This window comes from Sinohyriopsis cumingii, chromosome 9, assembly GCF_028554795.1.
Source record: "Sinohyriopsis cumingii isolate HCF-2022 chromosome 9, ASM2855479v2, whole genome shotgun sequence".
Classification (NCBI taxonomy): domain Eukaryota; kingdom Metazoa; phylum Mollusca; class Bivalvia; order Unionida; family Unionidae; genus Sinohyriopsis; species Sinohyriopsis cumingii.
This window is the reverse complement of record NC_142969.1, coordinates 82985685-83002887: the sequence shown is the minus strand read 5'-3', so window position 1 is coordinate 83002887 and position 17203 is coordinate 82985685. Positions and strand designations below refer to the sequence as shown.

The window sequence follows — 17203 nt, the reverse complement described above, 5'->3', positions numbered from 1 at the left end:
ATGATCAACGATGTTATGAAGTATTAAAAGATTTTAACGAAAATGCAAGATTACTGGACGAAGATAATGATGTCATAGAGTTTATAACAGATATTGATGAAGCACCGTCCGTTGATTTTTTAGACGGATTTATTATTAATTTAGTTGTATATGATGATGTGATGCTAGATAAACAATCAAATCCAGCCAGGATATTTTCTCGCGGCAGACATAAAAATACAGATGTTATCTATGTTACTCAGCGATATACACAAATACCAAAAGTAATCAGGGACAATTGTAATATTTTAGTCGTGTTTAATGGCGTAGACACACACACGCTGCGAAATATTCATCAAACTTGGTGCAGCGGTGACATGGATATAATTAAATTCAGAAATTTCTTTTCACGAGCGCAAGCTACTCCGCATGGATTTATAACAATAAATTTACATGATCCTAGAACAAGATATCGTGTGGGTCTTGATAAAATATTTGGATAAATTTAATTAAACAGATATCATTCATATAATGAACAACTGTGCGTGGTTAATTCAAGGAACAACAGATAAATGCAACAAAAGGTGTCGTGGAGAATATTGCAAAAAACATAATTATATTTTAAAGAAAAATCCTCATGCTGGTTCACGAAGATGTGTTGGATGTAACAATGGCGTTAGAGGATTATATCAGATTTGCAAAAACTGCGGTGGAGATCGATACAGAAGTTTGATCAACTATTACAGAAAAAGAAAGAACATAAATCCAAAACCACCATCAGAACTTGAATATTACTTGAAGAACAAAACAAAAGATTCCCATGATTCAGATGAAGATTCCCAAGATTGATAGCAGCAGAGAGGGTTCGTCTACAATTCTGTTTGGGACAAACAATCGTAGACGTGGTATTGACCTCTATGAAGGGTCACTATTTATTTTTGTCTAAACACAAGGGTGACCATTCCCTTAAGTGGTCTGTTCACCCTCTCTGCTGCTGAAGGTTACGATACTCGTATCAAATTAAACTACCGTAATATCTGTAAGAAATTTTTGCACGCCTTTATATACAGTTTATCTCTTTAAACTGGGCTGAATCAATCTTAAGTTTAGATGTAACAAGGCCACAACTGCTGAGATTGATAGCCTTATACATTAAATACACCAAAACAAAATGCTTACCTTGTAACCTAATAAGCGTTTTTTAATCTGATTTCTGTTATTACTTTATTTTAATAGGCTCAATTTCCTTTTGCATCACTAAGTATCCCCAGACATATTTTTCTACATATTGCGTATTACATGAATAACTCTCACGATACTCATTACAGTGAATACAGCATAAGGATTTCAATCACGCAACAAGATATATATTTTTCGAAAAGGGTATCGTAACATGCAGCTAATATTATCTACATAACCACAGTCATATCACTCAGTCACATAACCAAAGTCACAGCACCACAGTAATATTACCACAGTCATATTACCATAGTCACATAACCACAGCCATATCACTTCAGTCACATAACCAGTCAGATCACCAGTTATATCACCACAGTCATATCACCACAGTCACATCAACACAGTAATATCACCGCAGTCATATCACCATAGTCACATAACCGAAGTCAGATCACCAGTTATATCACCACAGTCATATCACCACAGTCACATCACCACAGTTATATCACCGCAGTCATATCACCACAGTCACGTAACCAAAGTCACATCACCACAGTAATATCACCGCAGTCATATCACCACAGTCACATAACCACAATGTTTTCTCCTCGATATAGATTTCCAGTATTGATAATTCATGCATGCAACGTTGATCCGTGGATAATCTTGTTTACGATACGAGTCATCTTTACTGACTACATAAAGTATTTAAAAGCATGAGTCTATGTCAGTCATAAGTAAATAAAGAACGAAATAATGTATGACACACATACCGTGTGTTTTGACCACATAATGAAATTCAGTCCCAAAATCTCTAAAAATACAATTAACTAAATATATATGGCATGCAATATAGATCACATATAAAGCAAAACACAACAGGTTACAATGCTGTATTCTAACATGAAGAGCAAACAAACCAACCCAAAATATTTATTAGAAGAAACACAAACATAACAATTAGGAAGTGTTCAATTTACAAATGTACATGCAAGCAAACAAATGAACTGCACTAATCTAAAAATAGAACGGAAACTGCAGAGTGAGAAAAGAAATAAAGTCAAAGCAAATGGTGTAACATAACATATGCTTAACATAAATTAAACATACCGCAAATACATGTAACTTACAGTTAATATACTTCAAATATATTTAACCTATAGTTAACATAACACAAATACGTGAAACATATAGATAACATACTGCAAATACATGTAACATACAGTTAATATACTTCAAATATATTTAGTATATAGTTAACATAACACATATGCGTGATACATATAGTTAACATACTGCAAATACAAGTAGCATATGGTTCACATAATCAAATTCATGTAACATAAAGCTATGGCACGGCCAAGTTATCTAACACTTTGAAAGACAATGAATTCTAATTGTTTTGGTTTCATTTGTTTTGTTGAAGTACAGCACAGCAATACGAAAAGGTAATTCAGTGTCGAAGCAATTGAAGTAAAGTGATTTGCCCAATGATACCATGGTAGGTGACCCAGGTTGGTACGGCAGTAAAATTCGAACCTGCACCCTTTCGGTCGTGAGTTAGGGTAGCTAGCCACTGAGCCATCCCGATTCACCGAAACCTAGGTGTAATAGTTACACAAAATATGCATGATATTACTACCAGTACCATTAAATCCATGCAATGCATGAACATGAGTCTCATAAGCATCTCACAATGGTCAATGCTTAAGGTTTAGTCATTCCAAATAGATTTTGAAACTCTAGCAACCTTGGAACTAGATGATGATTGTCAATACTAATACGTACTGATCCTGAGTATGTCAAGAATATGTTCATAACTTAAAGAATAATGATGGGTTTAGAATTTGCCAAACTTCAACAGACGTAAGTATAATTCCATGGAATTTCAAAGACCGAAAATTAATAAAGACTCCTACGAGTTACCATAGATATCGGATTTAAAAAGACCATTACTTTTTCCCCATTTGTTTTATCTGGTGTACTCATTTTTCGTCACACAATGTATACAAGAATGGTAGGTGGACAGTGTGACATGCCTGATTTAAAAGTGCCAAAATCCTTTCGAAAGCATCTATTAATTCGATTCCTTCTTCATTTGCTTAAATATTTTGCTTGGTCAACCATATGTTCGTTATACACGTCTAGAAACTCCCATTGAAAGACTGTTTATTTCTACGCGTTTCTAGCATTCTGTTCTGGTGACAGTCTCCATCATAGGCGTTGTCGGTGCGATTGTCTCTGTCCAGAGGAGAAGCAAAAACAGTCATGTCAAATGCATCGCTAGTGCAGTATCATGAGTGAACACGCTGATGGAATATGGCCCTTACAAGCATGTTATGAGGCGATATGTCTCTATTAAGTCGACCAAAGTTGTTTATCCATACTTTTCTGTTATGTTCATCATGTTGAATTGTCCTTGAAGAGACTATTGGCGTCTTCTACATTTTGAAGTGCAAAATAGTCGTACTCATTTCAAAACATTCATTAATGTCAAAGTTTCCACAGATTCTAATATATTTAGTCTTACTTTGAAACTCAATACATTTGTCAATGTTAACGGATTTTTAGGAATCCTTTTTGAAACACAATACCTTTGTCCATATCTTGCCCAGATTTTCTATTTAAATTAACATTTAACTTAATCTCAGCAGCTTTTTCAAAGACCTATTAAACTGGATTTGCAAAATCTTCTTCCCATACAGTGTCATTCCTATTGACTCTGCCTTTTAACTCCATGTCGTCACTTCCTTTGAACCTGAAAAATACAATATACTTTCTTTAAGCGGACTATGTTGCTGCCGAAAGGTAGAATAAAATACAAGCAAGACATTTGTGTGTGTGTATATATATATATATATATATATATATATATATATATATATATATATAGTAACTGACATCAAAGAGAGTCTTTACAATGTTCGTACGAATAAATGCAACTTATTAAAAACAAACATTTACATCGTACATCAAAGAAGTGATGAATAAATTATGTAATATTCTAAATGTATTGAGACAGATAAATTGTGTATAGTCTGAGATGACATAATTATCCAGATATCCACTACTGAATATTTTCTAACTCAAAAATGACTTGGAAAAAAGCAATGATAGAACCATATGTGATGGTTTCCGTCATTTGATGAAAACATTTCCACGTTTGTCTTCAAGAAAGGGATCTCATTCTAACCGTGTGGATTTGAGTAAAACAACCCATGTAACGATCATCACAATTAGGATAACTGCAACGCAAGCTCCGATGATTACAGGCCAATACACATTGTCTGTAAAATAATAAATTAGTGTATTAGTTGTGTAGTAAACAACGGCATTATTCGTTTATGAACATGAAAACCTTTTCAAAAGATTATACTGTGATTATCTTTACCATAATGTTACTTTATAAACAGATACCAATGTCATTTTTCTTTATCACTTTGAACTATTTGCTTTGTTATAGCCTTATTATTTAGATATATTCATATAAATTCCATGTATATAGAGATATTGACCATTAAGGTTTTTGATATGTTACAAAAGATATCTCATCAAAACTGTGTCTTAACAATTAGGAATAGAACAAAACATAAATAAAATAGTGTCTCTTATCATTTATATCAGACCTTTTTTATACTCTTCGAATTGTTTTCTTTTTACCAATTACATTTTCGTTTTTGCCTTGCAATTATCAATAAGGTTATAAAAACGCCAAGCGAATATAGTATCTCCCTGCCTTGTGTCTTTTACCTACTATTATATACATAAGCACGTACGTACCTGTTGTTTTTTCCTCTAGTGTTGGTAAATTCGTTGAACTTCCGGCATTACCAAAGGTTGAAATTAAAGACGATGAAAATGAAATAAATCCTTTGGTTGATTCGGATCTGGCAATAGAAAAGGACGACTCTGTAACTGGTCTTAAATTTTCGGTGATATATTTTGCAGTTGATTTTGAGTTTGCGGTAGATGGAGTCAGGCTATGTGTTGCAAAATCGACCGCTGATTTAGGGCTTACACTAGATAAATTTGATAGTGAATTGATAAGCTGTGTAGCTCCTTTGGAACCTTCATTAAACGATGACACTACCAGTGTGATGAGTTCTTTAGCTGATGCCGCACTTGATATAACAGATGTGAATGTTAAAAATTCATCAGGCGATTTAGAGGCTCTGGTAGATATGCGCGTTGTGAACGTGGTAAACTGTGTAAGTGATTTTGGAGTTTCGGCAGACGTGATCGTTCTAAATGTCGAAAATTCTGTAGGTGAGTTAGAGGATTTAGTAGACATGCCCGATGAGACTGTGGTAATTTCTGTAGGTGGTTTAGAGGTTACAGTGGGATTGGCTAATAAAAGTGTGGTAAATTCTGTATATGATTTGGTAGTATGGGCAGAAATGTGCTTTGGAACTGTGATGAAGTCTTTTCTTGTTGAAAGGCTTGCTGTACGAATGCCTGAAGTGAATGTGATTAATTCTCTGGTTGAATGTGAGGTTTCTTTAGGAATGTCCGATTTCATTGAGTTGAATTCGGTAGTAAATTTAACACTTGAAGTAGGAATTATAAATGTCCACGCACTACTTGATTTTGAGCTATCACTAGTGGTTTTTGGAAGGAAAGGAAATTCTGTGATTGATTTTGAGAATTCAATATAAGGGGTCGTTGATAATAAGGAAACGTCCGGAGTTGCATGAAAGTAATCAGTGAAAGAGGTAGTAAGAATTGTCATGAATTTTCCCGGTGATTTTGAGATTTCAGAAGGAATGACCGATCCCAATGAGGCAAATTCTGTATCTAATATTGTGTTTTCAGTAGGAGTTCTCGTTTCAAATATAATGGATGATTTGGCAGTATCACTTGCAAAATGCATGGGAACTGAGGTTGACATTTTACCTGATGTAAAGTTCGATGCAAGTGTGACGAATTCTGTAGTTGATTTAGAGTTTGCATTTGTAATGGTCGATGCCCATCTGGTAAATTCTATATTAGATTTCGAGATTTGCATATTAATGACTGATGTGAATGAGGTGAATTTAGTGGGTGATTTGGTACCAGCAGTGTAGCTGTGCCTTGACACGATGACTTCTGTTGTTAGATGTGAGCCTGTGTTAGGAATAATAGCTGATGTAACCCTGGTGAGTTTGACAGTTGATCTCAGAGTCACTGTAGAAATGGTCAAATTCTGTTTTGCCAATTCTGTGACTGACCTAGAACTTTTATTTGGAATGGCAGGTGCAAATGTAATGACTTCTATGGGTGGCTTGGTAGTATCAATTCGCAAGGGAGTCGGAATTCTGCTGGTTATTTTAGTTGATGTAGTTGCGGTATAAATGTCAAATGTGAATGGGGTGGATTCTGTAAATGATTTAGAAGATGTAGTTAAAATAACCGATTGCAATGTTTTGAAGTTTGTTGTTGATTTATAGTTTACAGTAGGGTCGGCTGATATCAGTGTAGTAGATATACAGCATACAGTTTGTAAACTGGATATCAATTTGGTTAGGTTGTTGGTTGGTTTTGAACTTTTCTCAAACGATATCCTTGAAAAGGTGATCCATTCTGTAGTTGTCTCAGCAGGTACATTAGAAATATATGTTGAGGCTTCTGAAGTTGATTTAGAGCTTTCGACTGGTAAGGCCGATACAAATGAGGTGATATTTGTAGGTGATTTTGCAGTGATGGCAGATATGTGCTTGAAAACTGTGGAGTATTCTGTGTGTGATTTATAAATTGTAGAAGGAATGGTGGGTGGGAATGTGTTGAATTCTTTAGTCGATTCCGACGTCGCAATAGGAATGGCAGATGCGAATATGGTGAATTCTGTACTTGAATTAGGGCTTGCAATAGAAGCAGTCGATGTGAAAGAGGTAAATTCTGTGGCCGTTTTAGAGCTTGTAGTACGTAAGTTGGATGTGGAGCCTGTATAATGTAAGTTGGATGAAGAGCTTGTTGTATATAAGCTGGATGGAGAGATTTTACTCTCCGAGTTGGATGGATATTTGGTCACGGGGCCTTCATGCAAAGATAATATTTTTAGTGCGGTCGAATCTGGAGCTATTTCCTTGCTTATCATAGAAAGGGTCATTGGAGATGTTGGTAAATACGTTGATGATTTTGAGCTTGAATAACTCGACGGTATAGAAGAGATGGTAAATTCAGTACTTGATGGTATAGAAGAGTTGGTAAATTCAGTACTCGGCGGTATAGAAGAGATGGTGGTAAATTTAGTACTTGACGGCATAAAAGAGATGGTAAATTCAGTACTCGACGGTAAAGAAGATATGGCAAATTCATTACTCGACGGTACAGAAGAAATGATAAATTCAGTTCTTGACGGTATAGAAGAGTTGGTAAATTCAGTACTTGACGGTATAGAAGAGATGGCAAATTCAGTACTTGCCGGTATAGAAGAGATGGTAAATTCAGTACTCGACGGTATAGAAGAGATGGTAAATTCAGTACTCGACGGTATAGAAGAGATGGTGGTAAATTCAGCACTCGACGGTATAGAAGAGATGGTAAATTCAGTACTCGACGGTATAGAAGAAATGGTAAATTCAGTACTTGACGGTATAGAAGAGATGGTTTTAAATTCAGTACTTGACGGTATAGAATAGATGGTGGCAAATTCAGTACTTGACGGTATAGAAGAGATGATAAATTCAGTATTCGACGGTATAGAAGAGATGGCAAATTCAGCACTCGACGGTATAGAAGAGATGGTGGTAAATTCAGTACTCGACGGTATAGAAGAGATGATAAATTCAGTACTTGACGGTATAGAAGAGATGGTAAATTCAGTACTCGACTGTATAGAAGAGCTGGCAAATTCAGTACTTGACGGTGTAGAAGAGATGGTAAACTCAGTACTCGACGGTATAGAAGAAATGGTAAATTCAGTACTTGAGGGTATAGAATAGATTATGGTAAAATCAGTACTTGACGGTATAGAAGAGATGGTAAATTCAGTACTCGACGGTATAGAAGAGATAGTAAATTCAGTACTCGACGGTATAGAAGAGATAGTGGTAAACTCAGTGCTCGACGGTATGGAAGAGATGGTAAATTCAGTACTCGACGGTATGGAAGAAATGGTAAATTCAGTACTTGAAGGTATGGAAGAGATGGTGGTAAATTCAGTACTTGACGGTATAGAAAAGATGATAAATTCAGTACTTGACGGTATAGAAGAGATGGCAAATTCAGTACTCGACTGTATAGAAGAGTTGGTAAATTCAGTACTCGATGGTATAGAAGAGATGGTAAATTCAGTACTCGACGATATAGAAGAGATGGTGGTAAATTCAGTACTCGACGGTATAGAAGAGATGGTAAATTCAGCACTAGACGGTATAGAAGTGATGGTGGTAAATTCAGTACTTGACGGTGTAGAAGAGATGGTAAATTCAGTACTCGACGGTATAGAAGAGATAGTGGTAAATTCAATACTCGACGCTATGGAAGAGATGGTAAATTCAGTACTCGACGGTATAGAAGAAATGGTAAATTCAGTACTCGACGGTATAGAAGAGATGGTGGTAAACTCAGTACTTGACGGTATAGAAGAGATGATAAATTCAGTACTCGACTGTATAGAAGAGTTGGTAAATTCAGTGCTCGACGGTATAGAAGAGATGGTAAATTCAGTACTTGACAGTATAGAAGAGATGGTAAATTCAGAACTCGCCTGTATAGAAGAGTTGGTAAATTCAGTACTCGACGGTATATAAGAGATGGTAAATTCAGTACTCGACGGTATAGAAGAGATACTGGTAAATTCAGTACTCGGCGGTATAGAAGAGATGTTAAGTTCAGTTCTCGACGGTATAGAAGTGATGGTGGTAATTTCAGAACTTGACGGTGTAGAAGAGATGGTAAATTCAGTACTCGACGGTATAGAAGAGATGGTAAATTCAGTACTCGACGGTATAGAAGAGATGGTCGTAAATTCAGTACTCGACGGTATAAAAGAGATGGTAAATTCAGTACTCGGCGGTATAGAAGAAATGGTAAATTCAGTACTTGAGGGTATAGAAGAGATGGTAAATTCAGAACTCGACGGTATAGAAGAGATGGTAAATTCAGTACTCGACGGTATAGAAGAGATAGTGGTAAATTCAGTACTCGACGGTATGGAAGAAATGGTAAATTCAGTACTCGACGGTATAGAAGAGATAGTGGTAAATTCAGTACTTGACGGTATAGAAGAAATGGTGAATTCAGTACCCGACGGTATAGAAGAGATAGTGGTAAATTCAGTACTCGACGGTATAGAAGAGATGATAAATTCAGTTCTTGACGGTATAGAAGAGATGGTAAATTCAGAACTCGCCTGTATAGAAGAGTTGGTAAATTCAGTACTCGACGGTATAGAAAAGATGGTAAATTCAGTACTCGACGGTATAGAAGAGATGGTGGTAAATTCAGTACTTGACGGTATAGAATAGATGGTGGTAAATTCAGTACTTGACGGTATAGAAGAAATGGTAAATTCAGTACTTGACGGTATAGAAGAGATGATAAATTCAGTACTTGTCGGTATAGAAGAGATGGTAAATTCGGTACTTGACGGTATAAAAGAGATTGTAAATTCAGTACTTGACGGTATAGAAGAGATGGTTGTAAATTCAGTACTTGACGGTATAGAAGAGATAGTAAATTCAGTACTCGATGGTATATAAGAATTGGTAAATTCCGTACTCGACGGTATAGAAGAGATGGTGGTAAATTCAATACTGGACGGTATAAAAGAGATGGTAAATTCAGTACTTGACGATTGAAGTGCGTCAAAATCTATCATTGATTCAATGTGCGAGGTGTGAATCGCCTTTGGAAATTCATGACTTGATTTAGATTTAATGGTACTGGTTGTTGGAAAGGTGGCAAATTCTGTGATTCCTTCAGAGCTTTCAATATTAAAGTTTGTCGTCGCTTTGACACTGGAATCAACAGCGATCGCAAGAATGGTTGTGACTATTGATGTTGATTTTGAGCTTTCGATAGGTACGACCGAGGCAGCTGTGGTAAATTCTGTAGGTGACCTGGTAGCAAGAGTAGAAGTGAACTTTGGAACTGTAGATAATTCTGTAGTATATCTAGAACTCGTAGTTGGAATGGCCGATGAAAATGTGCTGAACTCTTTAGCTGATTTAAAAATCGTAGCTGGAATGACCGATGTAAATGTACTGAATTCTGTAGCTGATTTTGAACTTGCAGTAGGAACAGTCGATATGAAGGTGGTGAATTCCGTAGTTGATTCAGAACTTGCGATAGGAATAGCCGATTCGAATGTTAAGAATGTTGTAGCTGATTTTGAGTTTGCCAATGTCACTGTGGTGAAATCTTTAGTTGAGTTATAGATTCCTGATTGAACGTTCTTGGAAAGGGCAATTAATTTTATAGCTGATTCAGTACTAACAGTGGAGACGTTCGTTGGAGTTGCAGAGACTTCTGTGATTGATTCATGTGTTGCCGTATATGTTGTTTCTGAAGAGACGAAAAGAAAGCAACATAATGTGTTGTCTTAATGAAAGGAAAGCAAAATACAGTATATTATCCTAATGAAAGGAAAGCAAAATACAGTGTGTTGTCTTAATGAAAGGAAAACAAAATACAGTGTGTTGTCTTAATGAAAGGAAAACAAATTACAGTGTGTTATGTTAATAAAATTTCGACTTCGTTTATTGTTGAAATTAAATCCCGAGTTCTAGATATTTTTCGGTTGGGACATTAATCGGACCTAGATACGAGTATATTAAAATACTTGTATCACGCTACGGGTTTATACCTAAGGTGATAAAATAATTTCTAGATTAAACAATTTATTCAATTGCGCTAGAATTATAGATGTCTTACCAGGAAGACATATCCAAGTCTATTATATCATAATTGAAAATAAATTTTAATTTTCAATTATAATCTCATTTGTATTACTCGTTGAAATGACTGTATTTAAAGAGAAGATAAAGATTTATATTTCCAGTAGATGTACACATGAAATTTGCTTTTAAAAAGACGATAAATATTTATGTTTCCAGTAGATGTACACATTAAATCTGATTTTAATTGCACTGTTAAAATTCCAAATGCAAGATTCAATGTGCAAGAGAAAAGATTATATTGTGTGATCTCGTAATATTTATATTTCCATGTGCTTTTCCTCCTGTGCGAAAATTCATAGTTTCTTCTATTTTTCTTGTAACACATAGTCATAGTATTTTTACAAAAAGTAATTGGTTTTACTATGTTGCCTGTAAAATATAGTAATATTTCTTGTACAAAAAGTAGTTGCTTCTACTCTGTTACTTGTAACACATCCATATTTATTGCATACTTAAAACATTCCAATCGATGGTTCCTATTCCTACTGTTGTTTAATTATCACTCTGGAAATGTTATAACTTACCTGCTATACAAAATATTGTTTGTTTTTCTGGACAGTCGTAGAATCGGATGGATCCATTACAGAAGCAAATGGGAATCTGATCACCACCTAACAAATAATGAAAAAAAATTAAATTCAAAAATCGTGTCAAAGGAAAATGTTGGTGTACAATTCCATGGAGGATGGAAATCTCTGACGCGGGTCATGAAACAAAATTAAAATTTTGCACAGAAAAAGGTCCATAGCTAACACACTTCGTAAGATTTTATTTTATGCACAACGTAAATATTAATATATTCGAAATATCGGAATTATGCAGTCGCGGTTTGGAAATATTGTTTTTTTACACGACAGTCATTTTAATTTCACCATTGTACATTTTGCCATTTTCCCTTGATCTGATTTCATATCACACGACCTGATTCTGTTTAAACCAAGCCTAGTTTTAAATTATGACGCGTTGTTTATGTACTATTTTTCGTAGAACTACTTGATAAATTGTCATAGAGTTATTATTAGTACTGAATGTTACAATTTCCACTAGGTTTAGTAAATTGGCCTAACCAGGAATCATGTGATTTAGAGATAAATAACGAAACTATCAATATTTTCACCCATTGTTCGAATTCCCTGTAGCTTTGGTAAATTAACCTAACCAGGAATCGTGTGATTTCGAGATAATAACAAAACAATCAATATTTTCACCCAATTAAGTCAATCACATGAGAATCATTTTGTTATTTGATTTCCGACGTTAAATTGGCGTACTCTCATCACTATTCATGAGAATTAAAATCTATTTCAAAGATAAATTTGCTCACCTACTCCTGGATTTGTATTAAGCCGTCTGACGATTGTTGTCCAAAATGTTTGCGAGCCATTCACCTTGAGCTTTTCTTGAAAGCCCTTATCGTCTTTAGACGGCAGGGAAAGTTTTTGCGATTTACAAATGCTAGAAGCATTATTCCAGCTTCGACTCTCTTGAGACTGTATAGCTTCTGTAACTATGTAGCCATCTGAATATATACCTGCAGTTGTTAACAGGCGGCAAAAATATATCTTTACTAATAACATTTCAGTTTATTTGTCCAAATTTTGAACGCTTAAAAAATGGCTGACCTATTTGAAAAGATAAATAATAAATTGGAATAGTTCAAATATTTCCCTAGAATAGGAAACTTTCTTGTTAAAGTTTTTAAATGCATATGTTTAAAATAATCTAAAGATTTGTTTTGGTCTAAATCGACTGATTCTAATACAATAGAGCAAGTTATAAACGTCATTAAATCAAGTGCGAACGTTGCACGTAATGCTGATAACTGCTTCAACCCTAGCTAACAACCTCTCAGCATGTGTACCGATAACATTAAGAAAGGAACCATCAATATCTGGAACTGAGCACAAGTATAACAATTCTCTCACCTTTGGCACACAGGTATCTGTGATAAGCCGATCCACTGCATTCCACACAGTCCACCTTTGTTTGATTGCCGTGCTTCTTAATAATTTCGCAACATTCTATGGGATATTTTTCCTCTAAAATATAAAGACTTGGATCAAACATAATGCTGTAACTTGTCAATAGTACTAAACATATAACTAACACATTATTAATTTAGGCAATGGCGAAGCAAGGAAAAGCATCACAGAAGTCTAATATTGGTTTGTTTTGGGGGTTTTTTTGTGGGTTTCACGACATTTTTCACCACATGTCAGGCTAAACATGGCAGCCAGTATATTTAGTGGAGAAATAAATTCGGTAAAACCAGGAAATAACCAACAATCCACGGGAAGCTACTGGCAAACCTTCTAACATAAGTATGTTGTCGGAAATGAGATTCAAACCCAAGCGAGCAGAAGTGAGATGGTAATCTGTAAAGGCAATCGCCGTAGACACTCAGACACCCGGGATTCGCATGTATAATTGCATGAGCATCATTGAAATATAATATGAAATATATACATGGATGTTGCAGATTTAACAAAGTTTTTACTACTGATTTCTAATACAGGTGTCGGTAAATTATGGCACACGTAAGGTGGCGTGTCAAGAGGTTTCGTGTGGCACGCGGAGGGCAGCCAAAAATTTTGGTTTCAACAGTGTTACTCTCTTACTGGTGGCATGCCCTTGTTCATTTTGTAATTAATCCTGAAAAAAGTGGCACGCTATGTAAACTAGGTTGCCGATCCCGCTTCCAAGATATTCCAGAAGTTGTTTGAAGCCAATTATTTTGCTTGGTTGACCGTTTGGGGAAATTGAAAGGAAGTACTGAATTCGTGTAAAACTGTAAATTGTAAAATATATGATCATACTCTACAGACTGTAAATTCAGTGCACAACAAACGTTTTTCTCCTCCACAAAAGAAACAAAGCAAACATTTCGCTCAGAATGGTATGTTCAGTTAAACGGAACTATGGAATGTTTATGTAAAAGTCAAAATATTCTACCTTGAAAAATATCAACATGATCGTACGTAGCTCCAATCCAGAAACAACTGGGATAATACTGAAGGCTAGAATGCAAAAACTGATACTGTAACCGTCCGTCTGTTGAAATTCTTCCTGGTAAACTACCGTTGTTAGCCTGACAGGTCAGAAAGGCCAAGGACCATCTTTGGTTGTCGAATTTTAGCAACTCAAATTCTACACCTGAAATGTGTCACATGAATGTATGGGTGATTTTAATAACATTTACATGAGAGATGATCCTTTAAAATATCATTCAAAAATAAAAAGATCAAAATAAATATGGAAAGTGACAATGAGAGAAATATCATCTTCGTAACTTATGGAAAGCCATCAACTGAAAACTGCTACTTAGATAAGATAGTGATAGCATTTGGTAACTAAACTCCTGCAGGAAAGGAATATGTATCCCGGTTTATTTCTTAATTACTTTTCCTTAATTTCTGTTCCTATGTTGATAACTCACCGAACTATTTATAAGCTTCTCTTATTACATTTGTCTAGCGGCACATCAACACTTGAAAGGTCATATTGTGCAGAAATAATTCACGTAATGTGACGTCACTAGAGAACTGTCATAGGTACCGATCTGGCCTGGTCTGGGTGAGCTTAGAAACCCACAGACATATTCCTTCGCACATTTGTGAATTAGTGGTAAAGTATCATCAAAAAGAATGGGGACTACAAATCTATAGCCTGTGGATTCATCGATATATAAAAGGACAGCCAGTCAGAAAGAAAGGCAGTAAGCTATATCGATTCAATGGCAGGTCTAGATCTATCTTATAGAGTTATATTAACTTCTGATAGTAATGCGGTTAACAATATGGGTCCAAGTGTGTCAAAAGGTAAATAGACAAAAACAACGAGTCCATTAAGAATGCAAACATGAAATTGGTTTGATTTGTTTGCGAATAAATCTCCTTTAAAGAGACTATCCAAGGTCTGTAAAATGGTATGATCTGTGGTAGATAAATTATTCACTGTATATGAATCTTAACGTAGCCTTAACTAAATACAGACTCAGAGATATAAATATTTGTATCTTGTTATTCTATTTGTCTACATAGATAAATACAATACAATTTCATCTGGAATGTGTTCTATTTTATGCCGTTATTCGACATCTGACATTTCTTAAACATGACTTGTTGCAAAATACTATATATATGATAGTGATAGTAATAAAATCGCAGGGATAACTACGCAATATGTGCAATTATTGTCAAGGTTTTATCTATCCACATGTAATAAATTTTGTGAAAATAACAAGTCGGAAATGCATCGACATATCCACAAGTAATAAATTTTGCGAAAATAAGTCGGAAATGCATCGACATATCCACAAGTAATAAATATTGTGAAAATAACAAGTCGGAAACGCATTGACATACCCGCAAGTAATACATTTTGTGAAAATAACAAGTCGGAAACGCATCGACATATCCACAAGTAATAAATATTGTGAAAATAACAAGTCGGAAACGCATTGACATACCCACAAGTAATACATTTTGTGAAAATAACAAGTCGGAAACGCATCGACATATCCACAAGTAATAAATATTGTGAAAATAACAAGTCGGAAACGCATTGACATACCCACAAGTAATACATTTTGTGAAAATAACAAGTCGGAAACGCATTGACATATCCACAAGTAATACATTTTGTGAAAATAACAAGTCGGAAACGCTATTTATGAAGATGACAATTCTGAAAATCCGCATGAAGATGTTCAAGTTATTTAGAGAAAATATTATCGACAGTTTAAAGAAAATGACAAACACATTTACAACATAATCATTATTTAATTTCATATATCGCACATGATATGATTACTTTCATATTGGTCTCTCTGCTATTATCTTTATAAATATGTCAAAGATTACATGATCTAACAAGCCTTCAAATACTATGAACTGTATCAAATTTTGACTAACTATTCCTCCTGCAGTAAGAAGACTTTACAAAAATTTAAATTAAAGTCATTTATTTCAGATTTGAACTAGGGACAATGAGGTAATTGAATATTCCTATATCAGTGAACAACTCGTTAAATGAAGATATTTTAGACAGTCGAATTTTTTTTAATGATCTCGAACATTAAGACAGTTTCTGTGCACAAAACGCTAATACGAAACATTCCGTTCTTGGGTTGATTTACCTTAGCAAAGTCGTTACCTACCATACGTCCATGAATATCCAATTAAGTACATAAGCACACCCCAAATCCACACTTGCACCACCATTTCGGCATGTCATCAAAATTGATTTTACAATCTACCGGAAGAGGTTACGTTATCAGTGATGCATAATGCTAAAGCAGACCTCATGCTGGTGTTATGCGCAGGCAAATATTTTGACGCCTACGTGCGAATTTATTCTTTCTTCCTAAGTTGCTATCACTTTACAAGTTTTGCCATTGTTTTCGGACAAAGCATAACATTACTGTCTTTTATTATACCATAATGTATTAATGGGGTTTGGTCATTCCATGGTTTCAAATTGATTCGTAATCAAGTTTAAGTGGAACGTATAATCTAAAAAGTCTATATCGATTTCATAGGACAGACCAGATTCTAAAATCTGAAAAAGGTATGAGGTCTACATAGCTTTCTAGGGCCAGATCAGATTTTAAAATCTTGAAAAGGTAGGAGGTCTATATAGCTTTCAATGGACAATACAGTTTATGCGATCTGAGAAAGACAGCAGGTCTGTACAGCTTTCTAGGGACAAAACAGTTTATGTGATCTGGGAAAGGCAGCAAGTCTATATGAATTTCTAAGGACAGCCCAGTTTCTAGGATCCGAGAAAGGCAGCAGGTCTATATAGCTTTCTCAGGACAGTCCAATTTTTAGGATCTGAGAAAGGCAGTAGGTTTATATAGCTTTCTAAAGACAGTCCAGTTTCTGGGATCTGAGAAAGTCAGCAGGTCTATATAGCTTTCGAGGGACAACGCAGTTTCTGGGATATGGGAAAGGCAGAAGATCTATATAGCTTTCTGGAGACAAAACAGCTTTTGGGATCTGAAAAAGGCAGCAGGTCTATATAACTTTCTAAGTACAGCCCAGTTTCTAGGATCTGAGAAAGGCAGTTGGTCTCTATAGCTTTCTAAGGACAGCGCAGTTTCCATGATCTGAGGAAGGCAGTATATGTAAATAGCTTCCTAGGGACAAAACAGTTTCTAG

General features: G+C 35.2%; 1 protein-coding gene across 1 annotated transcript; it reads right to left on the bottom strand.

Moving 5' to 3' along the window:
• Positions 1-2160: 2160 nt before the first annotated feature.
• Positions 2161-16287, bottom strand: LOC149792136 (uncharacterized). Its single transcript, XM_089970661.1, has 8 exons — positions 16201-16287; positions 13995-14195; positions 12968-13081; positions 12367-12561; positions 11567-11653; positions 4942-10647; positions 4355-4448; positions 2161-3919 (listed from the first exon to the last, which is right to left on the bottom strand). The coding sequence occupies exons 1-8, from the start codon at positions 16262-16264 to the stop codon at positions 3832-3834; spliced, it is 6549 nt and encodes a 2182-aa protein (XP_089826787.1). The 5' UTR covers positions 16265-16287; the 3' UTR covers positions 2161-3831.
• Between the last annotated feature and the right edge of the window lie 916 nt (positions 16288-17203).